At 37.3% G+C, this 20,237-nt stretch overlaps 2 protein-coding genes across 2 annotated transcripts; both read right to left on the bottom strand.

Annotated features, from left to right (window-relative positions):
- Positions 1–1,808: 1,808 nt before the first annotated feature.
- On the bottom strand, positions 1,809–4,561 carry LOC136812520 (GEL complex subunit OPTI-like). Its single transcript, XM_067069041.1, has 4 exons — positions 4,419–4,561; positions 4,087–4,190; positions 3,277–3,406; positions 1,809–2,036 (listed from the first exon to the last, which is right to left on the bottom strand). Exons 1-4 carry the CDS (start codon positions 4,521–4,523, stop codon positions 1,998–2,000), a joined length of 378 nt encoding a protein of 125 aa, XP_066925142.1. The 5' UTR covers positions 4,524–4,561; the 3' UTR covers positions 1,809–1,997.
- Positions 4,562–4,813: 252 nt separating this feature from the next.
- Positions 4,814–6,210, bottom strand: LOC136812511 (NADH dehydrogenase (ubiquinone) complex I, assembly factor 6-like). The gene has a single exon (XM_067069010.1). It carries the CDS (start codon positions 5,846–5,848, stop codon positions 4,916–4,918), a length of 933 nt encoding a protein of 310 aa, XP_066925111.1. The 5' UTR covers positions 5,849–6,210; the 3' UTR covers positions 4,814–4,915.
- Between the last annotated feature and the right edge of the window lie 14,027 nt (positions 6,211–20,237).

The raw sequence follows: 20,237 nt of genomic DNA, 5'->3' as shown, positions 1-20,237 counted from the left end.
AAATATTCTTAGGATATTCTATTCTTAGGTTTGGAACCAAACTCAGCCAAAAACTAACATGCAATACATACCTCAAGCAAAAGATTTGGCATTTTTGTGGAACCTTTCAGCATTGCTGGGGAATAATTGGCAATTTAATGGTAAAATGCTCTAAAAATGACATTCTTAGGTTCAGTTACTAAATTCCATGATGGTGGTATTCTTACCATATTCTTAATTTTTTCGCCAATTTCATCATGAATTTTCTTATAAAGTATATTCTTATAAAAAAACGTGTGATCGGTCGAGATAATTGATTACTACTCTGGACGACCGAACCAACCAACTACACGAGCCAAAATAATTCAGTGGAATTTCAAATTTCATTTCTAGACTAGGAAATTTTTATAAGAGCACCCTCCTAGCAGACCCAAAGTTCACGCATTTCGCGCAAATCCGATTTTTCAGAGTATCGGAAAATCTTTCAAAAGGAATGGGGAAACATGAAGATCGGGAAATTGATAGTTATAAAATATGAAAGAAAGAAATTACAAAGATACCTTAAAATTTGCGTTTGATGAGGTTTTCACGACATCTTTTCCCAATTCCATTCTATTATTGTGTTGGTCAATTAAATCTTATTCTATTTATGCTGAAAATTTGAGAAAAAGAAGTTATTTCATTTCATCGGACTAAATGCTTCTCATTTTCAATCCGTCTTCATTTCAAATGGGAATACTCTTTTTTTAAGGAAAATATATATTTTTTGAACATTGTCAGGAACAATGCACAGATGGGTTCTATACGTTTTCTGAAAGAAAAAAAAACAAACAGTAAAATACATTATTCTTGAAAAGATACTTTTTCCAGATCACATTTAAAGGTTTTTTTTTACGCAAGTATTCCCGTTTCATATCAGACACATATTTCATATCAGGACAGTGTCTGCCTATTGTTATATTACCTGATACAAGCAAAAAAAAATTTCTCTTTTCCTTTTTCTGACCAATCTTACTCCACATCCGAGTCAATCCAATGCGGAAAAAGCTTGTGAATTAAAATTGATGAGTAAGAAGTAAACGATATCACTCTTATTTAAAAAAAACCTTTAAGATTAAAGAGTGAACTTGACAGTGTATCTGAAGTTTCGAGCACCTCAGCCCCAAAAGACTATTTCATACCCTCTGGACTACAGGGGCAATAAGATGACCAGCAAAAAAAAACAATGGAAAACAAAAGAAAAACTTTGTATTATTTTATTTTTATTATTATGTCGTAAATGACAAATAAATATATTCATTTTGAAGCTCAAAAAATACTATTGTCTATCTAAAAATGTAGTTGTTGTTATATTTTTTAAGATAAAGTTTATAAACTTAAAAGTTTCTAGAAATTTCTTCATTCTACCTAAAAGTTTAAAAAAGACTGTAAGATGAAAAGTAAAAATTCCTTCTCTGGTAGCATAAAAAAAGGCTTCAGGCTAAGAGGACACGTACTTATTTGGCTTTAGAAAATGGCATTTTCTCTAAAAATACTTGCATTGATATCAATTTTGAAATTTGATTAGAGTGTGCAAAAGTTTTGAAACATTTTAAAATTCACATGATGAATATAAAACTTTCGGACGAGGCTCAATAAAGAGTGGCGATCTAGCAGTGAAGAATATTATGGAAAATCTCTTATTGTATCCAGCAAAAAAAGTAAATTTAACTAGCTAATGAGTTCAGGAAAAGGAATAAAAATATTCTCGTGATAATGGATTTTAGGTGGAAGTTGTCGAAAGAGTAAAAATGAGAAAAATTTCCTAAAATATAAAATACCATACCAACCTCATTCCCAAATTAGGTAAAGAACTCTTCAGAAAGGTTAATAAAATAGATAGTAAAAAGTAAAAACATCGTTTTACCTTTGCTCAAAAAAAAATGTTTTAAGCCTTTTTTTTTCACACTTGCAGATGCTGCTTTACCCATAATTCTTTTCAGCATAAAAGAGTTACATATTTGGAGGAGTAAGCAAATTTATCCATGCAAATACGTGAATGTCATTATCCAACTTATCTAAAAAAAGATAAAGGAAATATTAACATCCGTTAATGCCATCATTTATCAAACACCAAATAAAAATGAGTTTCAAACAGGGGGGGGTCGGTAGTAAAATCTCAGACATAATGACGTTTACTACGGTGGTGGTGTTACGAAAAGTTTTTACTACCCAGGGTAGTTGAATACTAAAATGGGTGGTATCTATGTGTTAAATATTGAAAAAATTTTACTACCTGGGTAGTTAAAACTGGCAAATTAATTTTTTGGATAACTTTTCTGAAAAAATCTGAAAATTTTTATAATTTGAAAACATTTTCTGTTGGAAAGTTGTTTGTTGCAAACAAAAGATTGTTGTTTGCTCAGGTTTGCTGCAAACAAAAGGTTCTCGAAATTTTTTGTCAATATAAAAAAGACTTTAATTCTAAGGGCAAAACATTAATTTTTGCACTAAGTGAGAAATCTGTCACAGAAATAATCATTTTTTAGCTTTTTTTTAAAATCAGTCCGAAAAGCATCCAAAAAATAGGTGGTCTCAATGACAAATTATCCCAAAAACTTTTACTACCAGGGTAGTAAAATACCTCTTCCAAGAGTCCGGGTGGTGATAAATAAAAATTCGATTTACTACTCATTATACATCTAAGATTTTACTACCGACCCCCCCCCCTGTTTCAAAGGTATTGTATATCCAGGATATCTATACTGTGAAGATTGACTTCAAAACTTCGAAGGGGCTAGATCCGAAACTCAAGGATTTCAAAACACGTAACATGTGTGTTTTTCAAACAAAATTTGTAAATGTGGAGCAAACTTAAGGATTCACTATTTCTTGCTTGACAAAGGTTGAAGATTCATCTCTAGTCTCTGTGACTGTGAAGCCCCTCAGTCTCTACCCCTTCCATTTTTTGAAGTTAAAGGAAGGATAAATTCTCACACTTTTCTTTAAAAACCTCGCCTCCTTTATAGCCCTTTCCTTCCGATGCTCCCTTCCTTCTTTTCGTAATTTTTAGCAAGGCTTTGGCTTAAGGGGACGTGAATCTTGCTGCTGGCCTTAAAAGGCCTCCTAGGAAATCTCACAATTTGCTCTCTTATTTCTAAAGCAGTCTAAGTCTTTGACTCTCCCCCATTCTAAAACGCCTAAGTTCAGGCTTCTCGCCCGATTCTAAAGTTCATCACCCATATTTTATGACAGTGCCACGTCATACACCCTTAATGAGGCCTATAGAGAGTTGATGTCAGTGAAAAAAAAGCTTACTAAAAAAACAGCAAAAGCAGTGAAAAGTCCCTCTTTGACTAGCTCTTGTATACCACCAAACTCGTCTTCGTCAATTTTACTTTGTCTACTCACATATAGGAAGACTATTGCACAATTGATAACAAAAAACCTACGCAAAAAATAAAGAAAATATTATAGAAGACAATAGGAAATTTTATATTCATTTGACGAAATGTCTTTTTTTGAGTTTTACTGAAGGAGTACTTTGGTTGAGAAGAACAATAATTATAGATTTTTCAAGTCCCCATAAAAAAGAAAAAAATATCGCAAAATTTTGTTACATTTACAAACGTTCTTCTTTACGAAGATTTTTTAGTCAGACAGTTTAATGAAGTTTAAGCTTTATTTTCATCACCTTTAAAAAAACTCATAGGTGTTCTGACACCTGACATCAATAAAATGTTTTTTTTTTTTAAATGAGCACGTTTTTTGAAGTTATTTTCAAAAGATTAGATTGTGATGATTTAAAATCTCTTAAACGAGTTTGGACACATTCGTCGAAGAAACTATATATTTTGCTCATGAGTATACATTTTTGTTTTATTAGACAAATTTTATGAAAATAAATAACCTCAATAATACAAAAAAACAAGAACAAGATAAGAACAAAACCTGGACCTGGAATGGTTCAAATGGTTGGTTGAAACGACGATCAGACGAATGAACAGGATAAGAACAATCCGAACCTCGTCAAAGAATTAAGAATTTTTTTAAAGGCAAAAAAGGGCAGTTTTTTTTTAGAAAAAGTACAAAACCATTTTAAATTTAATAAAAGCATATAATACTTACAAAGCTAATCCAAGTATTCCTGTTAAAGGGATAACTCCCCATGCCAATCCGTTGAAAAGAGCAAAAATTTGTCGTACCCAGTAAATGACATCTAAAAATGAATCCTGCAATGAAAAGAATTTAATGAGAATGTTACAAGAAATCCCAGGAGAATAATGATACTGATTGATGCAATTCCCGACTGTGGAATTATTTGTTGTTACCAGCCTTCTTATAAGCTTCTTATAATAACTTAAGTAAAATCATGCACATATTATATTTTATATTATAAAACACTAGAGGTAACAACTCTATGACTCCATTACTATTTTAAATTTAATCTGTGAAATTACCTTATCCTCCCAGTTGGAGTCTGTTGTTAAAGATTTTTTTATTATACTTGAAACACTTGGTTTATCCTCTGTTTCAACATTCCCATTTGTTCTTCGACGACTCATTTTGATTATTATTCTATATTTATTTTTTGTCTCTTATTCTGAAAATGAGAGAAAACATGAGTATCATTCAATGCATCAAGAGAATGTAGAATAATTATTTCACTGATTCACTGGAGATTGCCATCCTGTATGGCATGAAACTTTGAGTATGACAGAAATCAACGTTTTCTTTACTCAAAGCAGTAGATTGACCATTACAGGATAAAAATTCGAATGCCTTGCATAAGTTCACTACTCCCTTATTAGTGAACTGATAAGAAGAAAAAATTGTCAGTTTTCCAAACTGGAAATTAGAAAAAGGTATATATATTATAACTTCATCAGGGTTCACGAAAAAAAGATTAAAGAATACAATAAAAGCAAAATTATAATTCAATTTTACAAAATATAACCTATATCAACTTTCTCTTTGATGCAAAATACAGTTTCCATGGCAAAGACCAATGCTTTCTATTAAAAGCAGGATTGTTTATATCAAAGTTAGTTTTTTGTAAGTGATTCAAAAACTGTTCACACGTGATATGGGGTAAGAAAACATTTTTAATTTCTTTGGAAGCTACAGTATCTTTCATGTAATTCTTCATACCGTCAATATGTAACGAAGCTTGGCTTGCAAGATCAAACATAATTTCAGAAAGCTGTTCTTGTTTCTGTCCTCTCAATATATCTTCTTGTGAAATGTCATGTTTAACACATAACTCAGTTGGCAGAATAACAGAACCTTGTTTTATGTAATATGGTGATGCCTTGATTAGTGTTATAAGTGAATTGGCAATCCCCAGATGACTTGCTGCATAGTAAATGTCATTATTTGTAACTTGGAGACTCTCAAGGATTAAATAATATAAAGAAGATACAGCATATTCCCCGTAATCTTCCTTATCATCCAAAGACATGAATGCTGCATTGTTCAAATATCGTTCCCTGACATCGACAACACGCTGAAACCATTTTTCTGATAACCATTGTTTTTCGAGACACAATGCAAGTAAGATTGTAACTGGATGATTGGGAGGTTGACCTTGAAATGTACTTTTGATATTGTGCCGCCAAAACTCAATCCTCATTTTTGCAGTCTCTTGAGTTGAGGTGGATTCTTGAATTTGAGCTATTTCAATATTGAAAGCTCTGACTGTGAACCCAACATGCTGAGATAAGCCTTGAAGCAAAGCTGTTGCCAAATAATTATCATAATCTCTAGATTTAACAAGTTTTTGGCAATACTCTAAGTGTTTATTTGGTTTGTGACTAGTAGTGGAAAATGAAAAGCTGTAATATTGCTTTAAAAACATTCTTGAAATTCTTTTCAAATGAAATCTGTTCATGTTTTACAGTAAACTATAATGAAGTTCAAAAAAGATAATGAGTTAATTTGAAATACCTTACTTAAATCTATCTGAGGTTTGTGATCTATCCTCATAAAAGAAACAGCCTCTACTAGTTGAAGTAAATACGACTCCCCAAAAGCAAGTACCTGAAACAACTGGTCCAGACCGGTCGGCCGAAAAGCTGTAAAATACCGTCAACTGCTCTAACTTGGGACTATCTGACAAAACATGGGATGGAAATTCGGCCACCATTTCACCGAACCTCCAAAGTCATTTGATTTGAGTTAATAAACCAACTGCCCCAAGACCGACCTATGCGTTTGCCGGCGCCGAAAGAATAAAAACATTTTTGGAAGCTTTATTCCAGTTTATTCACAGGAATTTTCCACCTTTTTTGAGTTCTTTCTTTTAATACAAAGATAAAATTGATACCAATTATGTTCAATTATTGATCTGCATTACAAATAATGTTTTATGAGAGCAGATGAGAGAACTTAAAAATTTCAAAATATAATGGAGATAATAATCCAACCGGTTTGCAGAATTGTGTTGTTATCTCCACAGTCATAAAAACAGAGATATATACCGACCGCATGCATTTGAAAAAAGAGGGGCCCTATAGTGAAATCCAAGGACTGTGGTGACAGACCACCATTACCAGGAAATCGGGTAACTTGCATCAGTGGAGGGAAATGTGCATAGTTTGATACTTTCATGTATCCTTTTAAGTTGACAGAAAAGTTTGATGCCATTGAGAAATTTGAGACTTACAAACGAACAAAAGAGAAGAAGATACGAGATTTTCTAACAGAATTTGACAAAAGATATTATAATATAAGATATATTAACTATCCAGATGATCTGCTAGCATATCGGCTTCTAAAAGCTGCCAATCTTGACAATTCTCATGAAAGACTCATAAAAGCAAAATTAATGGATTTAGTTTACAAAGATGTGAGACAAACGTTGTTACTAAAAGAGGTAACGAGTGGTAACGAGTGGTAACGAGTGGTAACGATGTGGTAACGAGTGGTAACGAGGTGGTAACGAGGTGGTAACGAGTGGTAACGATGTGGTAACGAGGTAACGAGTGGTAACCAGTTGAAAACGGTGGCCCTAAGTCTCCAAATTTGAATTTCTCGATTCTGGTGGTTTTGCAACAGATGCCGATGGCTCTTGAGGTTCTGCAGCAGGACCTGGCAGATCTGGTGAATATGCAGTAGGAATTGGAGATTTAGGCGTATGTTATAGTGGAGTTGATGGATCTGGTGAATGTGATGGTAAAGTTGGTTGTTTGGGTGAATGAAATGGTGGAATTGATGGTTCTGGTGAATGTGAATCAAAGATTGATGGTTCTGGAGGTTCTGCATCAGGAGTTGGCGGTTCTGGGGAATGTGCATCAGGAGTTGGTGATTCTGGTGAATGTGCAGCAGGAGTTGGTGGTTCTGGTGAATGTGCAGCAGGAGTTGGTGGTTCTGATGAATGCACTGGTGGAGTTAGTGGTTCTGGTGAATGTACAGCAGGAGTTGGTGGTTCTGGTGAATATACATCAGGAGTTGGTGGTTCTGGTGAATGTACAGCAGGAGTTGGTGCTTCTGGTGAATGTACAGCAGGAGTTGGTGCTTCTGGTGAATGTACAGCAGGAGTTGGTGGTTCTGGTGAATGTGCAGCAGGAGTTGGTGGTTCTGATGAATCCAATTTTGGAGTTGGTGATTTTGGTGAATGTGCATCAGGAGTCGATGCTTCTGGTGAATGTACAGCAGGAGTTGGTGGTTCTGGTGAATGTACAGCAGGACTTGGTGGTTCTGGTGAAGGCAATGGTGGAGTTGGTGGTTCTGGTGAATGTACAGCAGGAGTTGATGGTTCTGGTGAATGTACAGCAGGAGTTGGTGCTTCTGGTGAATGTACAGCAGGAGTTGGTGGTTCTGGTGAATGTAAAGCAGGAGTTGGCGATTCTGGTGAATGTTCAGCAGGAGTTGGTGGTTCTGGTGAATGCAATGGTGGAGTTGGTGGTCCTGGTGAATGTGCAGCAGGAGTTGGTGGTTCTGGTGAATGCAATGGTGGAGTTGGTGGTTCTGGTGAATGTGCAGCAAGATTTGGTGGTTCTGATGAATCCAATGGTGGAGTTGGTGATTTTGGTGAATGTGCATCAGGAGTCGATGCTTCTGGTGAATGTACAGCAGGAGTTGGTGATTCTGGTGAATGTACAGCAGGAGTTGGTGATTCTGGTGAATGTGCAGCAGGAGTTGGTGTTTTTGGTGAATGTACAGCAGGAGTTGGTGGTTCTGGCGAATGTACAGCAGGAGTTGGTGGTTCTGGTGAATGCAATGGTGGAGTTGTTGGTTCTGGTGAATGTAAAGCAGGAGTTGGTGGTTCTGGTGAATGTACAGCAGGAGTTGGTGATTCTGGTGAATGTGCAGCAGGAGTTGGTGATTCTTGTGAATGTGCAGCAGGAGTTGGTGTTTTTGGTGAATGTACAGCAGGAGTTGGTGGTTCTGGCGAATGTACAGCAGGAGTTGGTGGTTCTGGTGAATGCAATGGTGGAGTTGGTGGTTCTGGTGAATGTAAAGCAGGAGTTGGTGATTTTGGTGAATGTACAGCAGGAGTTGGTGGTTCTGGTGAATGTACAGCAGGAGTTGGTGATTCTGGTGAATGCGCAGCAGGAGTTGGTGGTTCTGGTGAATGCAATGGTGGAGTTGGTGGTTCTGGTGAATGTAAAGCAGGAGTTGGTGGTTCTGGTGAATGTACAGCAGGAGTTGGTGATTCTGGTGAATGTGCAGCAGGAGTTGGTGGTTCTGGTGAATGTACAGCAGGAGTTGGTTATTTATGGTGAATGTGCAGCAGGAGTTATTGTTTTTTCCTTCCTTCATTCATTCATCCATTTTATACATAAAATACGCCAATACGAAGAAAACAAATATAGTTATTCAAAGAAGTCGTTCTATTCTTTTAAATAATTAATGATTTTTTCTTCAAGTTAAAAAAAAAGGATGCTTCGATGATTTGCACATTACATTTACAATTATACACCTCAGAACACCCCTTAGTTTATGCTCCAGTGGAAGAAATAAACACAGTGCATTCAAATACAAAACTTTAGAAGCCACTGTGTTGGGTTAAATTGTTTTTTTTTCTAGATAGGTCAGAAACTTTTTTTGCTTTTTCGTCATTATTTGAGAATTTATTTGTTTTACCACTGGGATTGGGATTGAAACAGCATCCAATTTTTCAATGGTTTGACCATTTTGCCAAATGACGTAAATCAAATGGGACTTTGTTTCAGGAATATTTCCACTAGAGTGGGCGATGGGAAAGATTCTCGGTCAAATGGACAAAAGCGTATAAGATAACAAAGAGGTCATGCAGCGTCAGACAATTTTCGGAAAATTAACAAGGGGGCGTTTATTTGGAACCTAAGAGTAAGCTCAAAGTCTTCAATTAATAATGTACATTTACCAGAACCATTAACTTCACCATCACATTTTCCAGAACCATTAAATCCACCATTGCATTCACCAGATCCATCAACTCCTAATGCACATTCAACAGAATAATCAACTCCACCATCACATTCACCGTCCCCACCATCCCCACCATTGCATTCACGAGAATGACCATCCCCACCATTGCATTCACCAGATCCATCAACATCAGCATTATATTCACCAGAATCATCAACTCCACTATCCCATTCACCAGAACCACCAACTCCTGCTGTACATTCACCAGAAGCATCGACTCCTGATGCACATTCACCAAAATCACCAACTCCACCATTGGATTCATCAGAACCACCAACTCCACCATTGCATTCACCAGAACCACCAACTCCTGCTGCACATTCACCAGAATTACCAACTCCTGATGCACATTCCCCAGAATCGCCAACTCCTGATGCAGAACCTCCAGAACCATCAATCTTTGATTCACATTCACCAGAACCATCAATTCCACCATTTCATTCACCCAAACAACCAACTTTACCATCACATTCACCAGATCCATCAACTCCACTATAACATACGCCTAAATCTCCAATTCCTACTGCACATTCACCAGATCTGCCAGGTCCTGCTGCAGAACCTCAAGAGCCATCAGCATCTGTTGCAAAACCACCAGAATCGAGAAATTCAAATTTGGAGACTAAGGGCCACCGTTTTCAACTGGTTACCACTCGTTACCTCGTTACCACATCGTTACCACTCGTTACCACCTCGTTACCACTCGTTACCACATCGTTACCACTCGTTACCACTCGTTACCACTCGTTACCTCTTTTAGTAACAACGGAGACAAAAGCTAATAAAAGTTTTTGCAGAAGAGTCTATCGAAGGAGATTTAGAAAGCAGTATGTCTTCTGTAAAAATCAAGTCAGAGCCTGCGTTTCATACAAATGAGGCCCACCCAGACGGTTACCAACCAACATCATCAGATGAAGAAGGTGTGTATTATGTTAAACGTAATTACAACCAAAGATTTTCCTCATCAAAATTCAATAAAAAAGGAAATAATTGGCGCCAGGAGAAACCTGCTGTTCGAACTAAGGCAGATTATTCGAGAAAACCTGGCAAAAATCCACTTGACAAGAATGGCCGTGTTTCTAGATGTGTGATATGTGAAAGCGTATACCATTGGCAACAAGACTGCCAAGAGAAACAAAATGATACGTACTTGGTACAACATGAAATCGTCCTTCATAATGAAAGCAACAAACCAGGTCAACTGGTCAACTGATGTTTAAAAACATCTAGTATCAGAAACTTGGAATTGTGGCTTGCTCGATTGCGGTGCCAGCAAGACGGTTTGTGGAGATGTTTGGCTTGAACAATATGTCAACTCTTTATCTGATGAAAAAAAGAGAGAGGTAAAGCATCATCACAGTAAAAGCCTATATCGCTTCCGAGACGGAGAACAAGTCCAGGCTTGTAGAAGAGTCTCAATCCCTGCTATTATTGGCAACACAAAGGTCACGATAAACACAGACGTCATACCAAAGGACTTAGTTGTTACTATCAAAATCATTCATGAAAAGAGCTGACATGATCCTGGATTTTCAGAATGACAGTGCAAATGCATTGGGGGAAACTGTTCACCTAGCAAAAACTTCAAGTGGACATGATACCATTCCTCTGACCAAACCACGTCAAATAATTGCTTCAATAGACAAGCCTTTTGAATGTAATTTTGTTTTCATTTGGAAAGAGGACAAAAACATGTCCTCGATTGCTGAAAAACTTCACCGGCAGTTTGCTCACCCATCTCTCAACCAAATCTTGTCTCTTATCAATAAAGCAGGGGCACCATGGAGTAACAACAAGAAGTGGATATCAGAAATTAAAAGAGTAGACAAGGAATGTACAACATGCCAAATCTACAGAAGATCACCACCTCGTCCTGTTGTTGCCATGGCATCAAAATTTCTCGAAACAGTTGCCATGGACTTGAAATTCTACGATAAGAAAATAATTCTCCATCTTATCGATATGTGTACTCGCTTGTCAGCTGCAATGACTATAAAGGATAAAAATCCAACCACAGTTATTGAGGCAATACTAAAAACGTGGATATCGGTCTATGGCTCATGTGAGAAGTTCCTCGTGGATAATGCAATGGAGGTGAGTTTGCAAATGAGGAATTAATCAATCTAGCAGAACAGTTTGGAATCACGATAAAAACTACTGCGGCTGAATCTCCCTGGTCAAATGGCATTGTAGAAAGACATAATCAAACACTTTCCAACATGCTCGATAAAGTACTAAACTATACAAAGTGCAGCTTTAAAATTGCCCTTTATTGGTGTGTAAATTGCAAAGAATTCACTGCATAACGCACATGGATTTACCCCATACCAATTATCCATTAGAACGAATCCACAGTTGCCTTCACTAATGGATGATAAAGCACCAGCTTTATCAGGGAAACCAGCCACACAAATGATGAAAGAAAACCTTGAAGTACTTCACAAAGCAAGAGAAGCCTTTATTGCAAGCGAACACTCAGAGAGGATACGTCGCGCTTTAGCCCACAACATTAGGACTTCAGGAGAAATCAAGTACCTTACAGGAGATCGTGTATACTACAAGAGAAATGATAGTAAGGAATGGAAGGGTCCTGGAACTGTGCTTGGTCAGGATGGTCAGCAAATTCTATTCAAACATGGGAACGTTACTATGTTCGTGTTCATCCTTGTTGCGCTAAATTGGTACATGAAAACGACAAACCTATTCATTCAGAGGAGAAAACGGAAACAGAGACAACCAGTACCACTGAAGAAAGACTCCCAAGATTTAACATTCCAAACGTGAGCCATCAATCATCAGAAGAATCAGAATCAGACGTAGAAGATTCTCTAACACCCATCAATAATGATCCACCAACTACACCTACCCAGCAATTACAAACTCAATCCACTTCAGTTGAGACACACAATCCTCCTCAAAAGGAACAACTGAAACTGAAACCGACTTTGTCTCAAGTATAAAGACAACGATGGAGAGTGGCAAAAGGCCGGTATCCTTTCAAGGGCAGGAAAAGTTGGGGGAAAGCATGAAGGCTGGTTTAATGTAGAGACAGAAACTGGGATGAAGAGATCAATAAACTTTGCAAAGATCAAAGACATTGAAATTGATAAAGGTCCCGAAGAAGTTACTCTGATTACCAACAATGATGAAATACTCAAAGCAAGATCAAAGGAGCTGCAATCATGGATTGACAACTCAGTATACACTGAATAACCATCAGCCTAAGATGGGTGGTAACACCAAAATTAGTTGATGGACAACCTCCAGTCAGGCAAATACTTTTTTATTTATCGGTTTACGGATCCGCCGACATTATTTTTGCCAAAATAAAAAAAATAAAAAATAGAGATTTCAAAAACTTTCATTTACTTTTTCTCCTCCAACCTTAAAAAAAGAAGAAAGAAATAAAAAAAACCTTTACTTAAACAGGAAAACAAAAGAAAAGAAGAGAAAGAGAGAGGGATCTAACACAGCTGTGCCCTATTCTGCCAATGTAAAGATACTTTGATACTTTGTAAAGATACCTTCCCTTAATGCCAGGGAACTTCCCCAGGGAACTTCCCCATGGAATTTCCCTATCCACAAAAAACAAACTAAATTATATAACTCTTTGTGTACGCAGTTGATTTTTTTCTTTTTTTTGTAATTGCTTTTATTAAAAGTCCTTTATGTATACTTTAGAAAATTTCATAAAATTTTATTTTATTATTTCCTCCGATTTCAGATTTTAAAAAACAAAATGAAAAATATTTAAAACATCAATTTTATTTTTATTTTTTTTCCATCCTCCTATCCAAAACTTTTCCTTATAATGTCTGTAAACCAGAAAATAAAAAAGTAATTGCCTCAAGGCAAGGCTTGTGGCCCGTGGATTCGAGGAAATACAAAACTTCAAGACAGAATAGTCCTACCTGTTCAAAGGAAGGATTACGATTAGCATTGACGATTATTGCATCAAACAATTGGACACTCAACTCCCTAGATGTCAAAACTGCCTTCCTTCAAGGGAAGGAAATTGATCGAGAAGTGTTTGTTCAACCACCAAAGGAAGCCAACACCAAGTACCTTTGAAGACTTTCCAAAACCGTATAGCTGGTATTTAAAATTAAGAAGTGAGCTTATCAAACTTGGTGGAAAGCCAGTCGATTTAGATCAAGGGATTTTCATCTGGTCATCTAATACATCATTAATTGGAATATTAGTGTACTTTGTTGATGATGTGATTTGGGCAGGAAGCACTACCTTCACAAATACTATATCAAAGCTAAAGGGTATCTTCAGGACCAGCAGCGAACACGTGCAACACTTCAAATACATTGGTATTAATCTCAACCAACACGAGGATGGAACTATTACCATCAGTCAAAATGATTACGTCACAGAATTGGAACCAATCACTCTAGAATCAGAGAGAATGAAGTGCGTAAATGATGATCCAATCAATGAAATTGAAAGGACTAAATTGAGGCAAACACTTGGTAAGCTCAATTGGTTGGCATGTAAGTCAAGACCAGAAATCAGCTTCACGGTAAGCGATTTGTCATCAAGAACAAGAACAGCCACAATATCTGACATCAAACTTGTTAACAAGACAATAAAGTTCGTAAAAGCTCACACCTGTCACATGACGGTGCCAAAACTGAATTTGGATAGCTTGAGCATCAAGGTATTCACTGACGTCAGCTTTAACAACATTGAAGGTGGTCAGAGTCAAGTTGACTACATTGTCTTCTTAACTGATGGCTCGGAAAATCATCACCGATTTCCTGGAGCTCAAACAAGGTTCGTCGAGTAGTCCGATCAACTTTTGCAGCCGAGACACTAGCTTCTGTAGATGGTGCAGACGCGGCGTTTTTCTTTGCAAAAATGATTAAAGAATTCTTGTTCAAGACACCAGAAGTTGTCTGCCTAACTGATAGCAGATCACTCTTTGAATGTGCCGGTTCAACAAAGGCTGTGACTGACAGACGACTCCGTGTAGAGATAAATGCTCTACGGCAAATGATCAATACTGAAGAAATCATACTGCAATGGATTGGCGGAAGTCATCAACTGGCCAACGTTCTGACAAAGAAAGGCGCATCCCCCTTTTCCCTAATGGAAGTGCTTGAATCAGCGGATTCGACATCGGTCGTAATTAATGGTGAACAATAACCACAGCACCATTGTTCGTGTTAAAACAAAAAACAAAAACAAAAACAAAAAACAAAACAAAAACAAAACAACGGGTAGAAGTAAAGTTATCACGCTATAAGTGTTAGACATTTGATACGATAGACATTTGAGATCAATGAAGAGCCATTCGAGATTGAAGAGACATTCACTTTCAGGAAACAGCAAACCGTGAGACTGTGGCCTGATATTTTATGAATGTAATTTAATTGACATGGTTCAAGAATTACTATCGGTCCAAGGAAAATTAAAGAAAAGAAGAAAAGAAAGCAGATTGATACTTTTACCTTTAGACTATCAATAAACTACTTTAGGCGTACAAACTTTCACGAGCCGAAACTTTCGCGATTTTCGCGAATTTTGGCCCTTTTCGCAAAAGGACATGTCTTTAAAAATTCTAGGAAGGGCCATTCGCGAAAGTTTATGCTTCCGAAAAATTTTTGACGAAATAGAAAGTCTGCAAAACTTCAAACTTTGAAAAAAATGTAACTTTTATGGCACTTTTTGGCCTGCTAAAAGACTAATAAGTTAAAGGACAAATGTTTCGAGCCACTCAAAGAAGTATTTGTCCCTCTAAGCCACTTTTTCATGTGAAAAATCTCAGTTTTACGTCTTGATTCACTAAAGTTTATGCTCACGAAAAATATTTTTCCGTTAAATTCGCGAAAAGTAAATGTAGTGAATTTCGCGATTTTTTGTCCTCGCGAAAGTTTCTGCTCGCGAAAGTTTGTACTCCTAAAGTAACTAAATAATCGCTGTGGAGGAGCTTGGAAATAAACAAGTGAAATTGTACATTGTTTGTTTTACTGTATGGTTTCATTGTTGAAGTTATTTATATTGAAGTCGTGTTATATTGTTTAGTGGTTAAACGTTACTCGTGTTGTGGAGTTAATAATTGTTTAATTGTTTTATTGGAGAAATATTGTTTATTGTTTTGTTGGAGATATTGTTTTTATGGTTACCAACAACAAGGTAACTTACTTCAATTTTCATAGTTACTAAATGCCTGACATTGGTCGACCAATCAAAGCAGCAACATTGAGCCATTCCAAAATTTGTCTGTAACAAGAGAATGGACAACACCGGATTTCTGAGGGCAAAAGTTTTCACCAGAATTCAAAATATCCAAGGCGAGAGAAAAAAATGTATGAATTCCAAAAATTAAAGAATTAAAAAAGGCACAAAAGAGTGGAATTTCTGACAATTTAGTGAAAGTACTTGGATTTTCATCAGTATTTCCAACCTCCACTGGAAAAACAAAGTTATTTCCGAGACTAAGAAAAATTACAATTGACATTATATTGCCAGGATTTCTGTGACTGTCATTTAATTTATCCAATTTATCACATTTATCACCAAGAATCTGATTTCTCTTCTAAAAAAATCTGCTAAAACATGTTTATTTTGGTTTTAGAATTTGGATAATTCGCGCGTCCCGTAGTTACTTTTTACATGATTAGCGCAGGGAACGCTATCGCATTTTATATCACGGAAATCATGCACCGGAAGCAACAGAACGTTCCGGTGCAGCTCGATTTGGAAAAATCTTGTACCGGAAGCACCGGAAGTGCACCGGAACGTTCCGGTGTTCCGGTGCACGAAAAAAACGGCACTTTTTGCACCGGAGGTTTTCGGAGCGCCGGGAGGGTCCTGGTATATAAAGTGACCCCTTATTTTTTCGCAATTTTTACCCTATTTCAGATGGGCCTATTTTCAAAGTGATTTGATGAGTTTGAAATTTTGACCTGGCCTCCCTGCACTAATTCCAGGCTGGCCCCCATCCATCCCCCATGGCCATGATGCATGGGAAAACGTAAGATACAAACCTCCGAAATGTGATCCTTATCTCTGATCCCGTCTTTCTCTTTTCTGACTGTCTGAGTTTCTGAGTTTCTGAGACTTAATTTCTCATTATTTCTGACTGAGTTTTCATACAATCATTTGTCCATCAATTTCGACCAGTCTAATTTTCGTACCGAGTGGGATTCGAACCACCACCAAAGAAAGACCTTCAGATTCGGAAGCTATTCTCTCCATCCATTGAGCCATCGCCGCCGCACAGCAAAATCACGCAATTCATAACATTTTATACCGAACTGGCAAAATACGGGGGTAATGTTATTATAAGAGCCTGAACCTTTCATGTCAAAAAAGTCCCGAAAACACTGAAAACACTTTTACCTGAAACACCTTTTCTGAACCTTTCATGGTTTTCTGGGTGTTTTTGGCAAAAACATTTTACCAGAAACACCTTACCTCTCGAGGTGGTGTGTTTCCAGCATTTCCTGTGTTCCTGGTATTTCCATAAATCAACTCTCAATTTTCTCCCCTAAACTCAGGCAAAAATGCCATTTCCCAGAAACACCACCATTTTGTGAACCATTCAGTCTTTTTCCTGGTGTTCCTGGTGCTTTTCAAGACGATTTTGAAGCTCTTGCAGTGTCCTGACTGAACCAATCATATAAAAATCGGGTTAAAAATCGGGCTAGAAAATCGGAAAAAAAACGGGGAAATGGGACTTTTCGATACCGTTTCAGCCAGTCGGGACTTGTTTTATAGCAGTCGCCTTCGACAGGACATTTGGTGTTTATGGTGTTTTTAAAAATTGAACCTTTCATGCTGGAAAGTGTTATCTGCAAACCAGGTAAGCAAGGTGTTTTTAAAAACGTGAATGGTTCAGGCTCTAATATGGGTAAAAGTATACCCCTTTTTTAAACCTGACTGAAATTCGAGCCGTTACTACTAGCAACCCTGGCCCTGCGGGGCGGGCCCAAGGTAGGGTGGACAGGCCAAAATTTTTCCCCTCAATTTTTAGAAACCAAACTAATTTTATTTGAAAGTCCTTACCTTTGTGAGAAAAATGAGGGGTCATTTGTTAAAATTGGTTAAGTAGTTCCAAAGTTATTCCATTTTCAAACCACAAAAAAACCACCTTTTCAAAGAATCGCCTCCTTACACCACGCCAGCAAGAAATAATTTTCGGAAGCACCAAAATCGCGCCAAAAATGGCGGATGAAATCTAGTCTTCCGCGTGGCGGGGCGTGAGAAGTTTTGCTGGCGCGGTCTGAAAATCGGCCCGATGACTGTTAAACTTTAGCTTATCGCTAATGAGCTGGAAATGATAGCTAAAAACAAATTTCACCACTAGAAAGCTGAAATCCTCAGCTTTCAGATGGTGTAAGCTGCTTTTAAATGAAAAAATCCGCAATCTTGTTAAAAAATCGCAATTTCTTCTTATTTTTCGAAATTCCAGACGGCCTGTAGATTTTCAAATAAAGCAGGTTGTGATAGATTGTAGCCTAATCTTACCCTGGGTTTACTAAAAAAACCGCGATTGAAAAGATGCACCAGCTCAATATCGACAGCCATTTGTTTCAATGTGGGTCGAGAATTTTCCGGTGCCGTGGTCAGCGCTAAATCGCGTTTTCAACTTGACGTCGAAAAACATGAATATCTTTGGAAAGAAAATAGATACCTTGATGCAGTTTTTTTTACTTGTTTCCCTGATAATTCCTGATTGATTTGAAAAAAAGAATGAACACATTTGGATGATTTAAAGGTAAGTACTAATGCCTTGAAGTTCATTTTTGTAAATTCTTCCTCGTTCCGCGCAAAAAATCCCGACGAGTGCGCACCCTACCCAAGGCGCCGAGTATGCACCCGGCACAGTGACAAGCCGTTACTAGCAACCCTGACCTAAACAATCCCAAACAGCAAAACCCCCGGAAAATTTAAAATGTCGGAATGAGCAATAGCCGATCACATTTTGGAGGTTTGTATTTTCGACCGCGGAGCGGTGTATTCAGAGACGTTTTGTATGGTGAAAAATCTCGCATATTTGCGCGCGGTAATCCGTTCTCTAAAGTCACGGAAAGCTGACGAAATCAACAATCTCGTTTCTCTATCTTTGAAGTCTCTGAATAACACTCGCTCGGAAAAAGTAATTATCTTCCTTAGATTTCTGTATTTGCAAAGTATTACGGAGATAAAATAGTTTTAAAGGAAAAAGTACAATATACTCCATAGTTTTTCGACCCGACTGTTACAAACAGCATGAAAACAGTGTTTTTTAGGGCTCAAATTCGTGACATTTTCAGATCGCGAATCACTTCGATTTATATAATTCTTAAAAAACTTGGAAAACCATCTGGTTAAAACTAACTGTAGTCAAACCAAACTTTCTATAAGATTTAAGGATTTTTCGATGTACTGTTCATAATGGTAAATGGTGTACAAATTCATAAATTTCATAAGATTTGACCGCGGTCGCCTCAGTGTGTTACACTGTGACCTAGTATGTTTTCCTGATGATGCATGATGGTTGATGCGCAGAATTGGAAGAATGCGCGCCAGACCTGCGCCAGACTGATGTAATATTTTCCCAAGCTCAGCCGTTTTAATAATGATTCAGACTTCAACTAACGTATCGTTAACGCGGCTTTAAAGTTTTATCCCATACTTACAACTTGTTCAAATTGTTCATTAAAAGATTTTTAAAAATACAAGTTTTTGCATCTTCAAGCTTTTGCACACACGGATTTTCACTTTCACTTTTACCAATTGCTTCACACTGACCGTTTCCGATACAGTTAAACCGTCTTACAGCTGAAAAGATCAGGAAATGCTAAACAAGTGTAACAAATTACAGACTGAATAAAATTTCGAGCTAATTTTATTTGAATTTCTATCAAATGGATTTTTTATCTTCATAAATTTGTATTAAACATTTAAAAAAAGATAATACTTAAACTTGATCAATTTTTTTCGTGTTAATGATAAGAAATTGTTCTTTTTTGTTAGTATGTAGTTTATACACTTTGAAACCCGGAGATTTCGAATAAAAATGGTGGCTCGGCAGCGTGCCAAAAAGAAGCCTCCAAGCAGGTTTTGAGTGCTTTACGCATTCCACGCATGCGCTAAAGAAAAACATGACACGATGTTATCGCACAGATCTGTAAAGCCCGAAGCATTGAGTTTCAAGCCGAAGGCTAGAGGTCAATCTCCTTGGTAGGATTTGAAGCCAACAAATCCTACCAAAGTTGCGCGGCCTTGAGCGACCCGCCTGGTTTTTACACAAATGACAGATTGAAACTAAAATTTACCGCTTCATTTTGAAAAATATATCACTCGAAAACAAAGGAATTGCTAGATTCAATCCGTCATCAAAAATACGGCGCATATTTTAAGGCTTCAATTTTTCTTGCCTGAGAAAGGTTAGAGATTGACCTCTAGCCTTCGGCTTGAAACTCAATGGCCCGAAGGGCTAGACTTGCGGCTTTTATCGAAAAGTGAAGCCTAGTTTTGGAAGGATTTCCTACCAAAGTCACGTGACTAAAATATGCAATTTCCACGGTTTGAGAGATGTGAAATAGCGTTTGCCGCCTACTTTTTTTGATCTCGCGCTCCGAAAACAATTAAAATGCTAGATCCTATCCATCGGCACGAAATTTAAAAAGTCAAATTTTTGCTTCACTTTTTTTTGCTGGAGAAAGCTTAAAGTTGCCTATCTAGCCCGTCGGGCTTTACAGATATCTGTGTGTTATCGTCCGTTATCGTCCGTTACAATACCGAGTTTATGTATTTGCACTTTTGAGGACGGTAGAGTGACTGAAGCGATTTGGAAAAACCCGCAATTCCGCCCCGCAAAATCGAGGACGGTAAAAGTGCTGATTTACCGTCGTCCTCAACTGGTC

The sequence above is a fragment of the Clytia hemisphaerica genome, unplaced genomic scaffold, assembly GCF_902728285.1.
Source record: "Clytia hemisphaerica strain Z4C2 unplaced genomic scaffold, Clytia hemisphaerica genome assembly, whole genome shotgun sequence".
Taxonomy (NCBI): Eukaryota; Metazoa; Cnidaria; class Hydrozoa; order Leptothecata; family Clytiidae; genus Clytia; species Clytia hemisphaerica.
The sequence above is the reverse complement of the archived record's forward strand: the minus strand, read 5'-3'. Positions and strand labels throughout refer to the sequence as shown.

Coding starts and splice junctions, on each gene's coding strand:
- LOC136812511 (XM_067069010.1), bottom strand. CDS start 5,848: ATGAACAGATTTCATTTGAAAAGAATTTCAAGAATGTTTTTAAAGCAA.
- LOC136812520 (XM_067069041.1), bottom strand. CDS start 4,523: ATGAGTCGTCGAAGAACAAATGGGAATGTTGAAACAGAGGATAAACCA. Junction 4,191..4,418: donor ACTCCAACTGGGAGGATAAG/GTAATTTCACAG, acceptor TTTTCATTGCAG/GATTCATTTTTAGATGTCAT. Junction 2,037..3,276: donor CTGCTTTTGCTGTTTTTTTA/GTAAGCTTTTTT, acceptor ATCTTTTTTTAG/ATAAGTTGGATAATGACATT.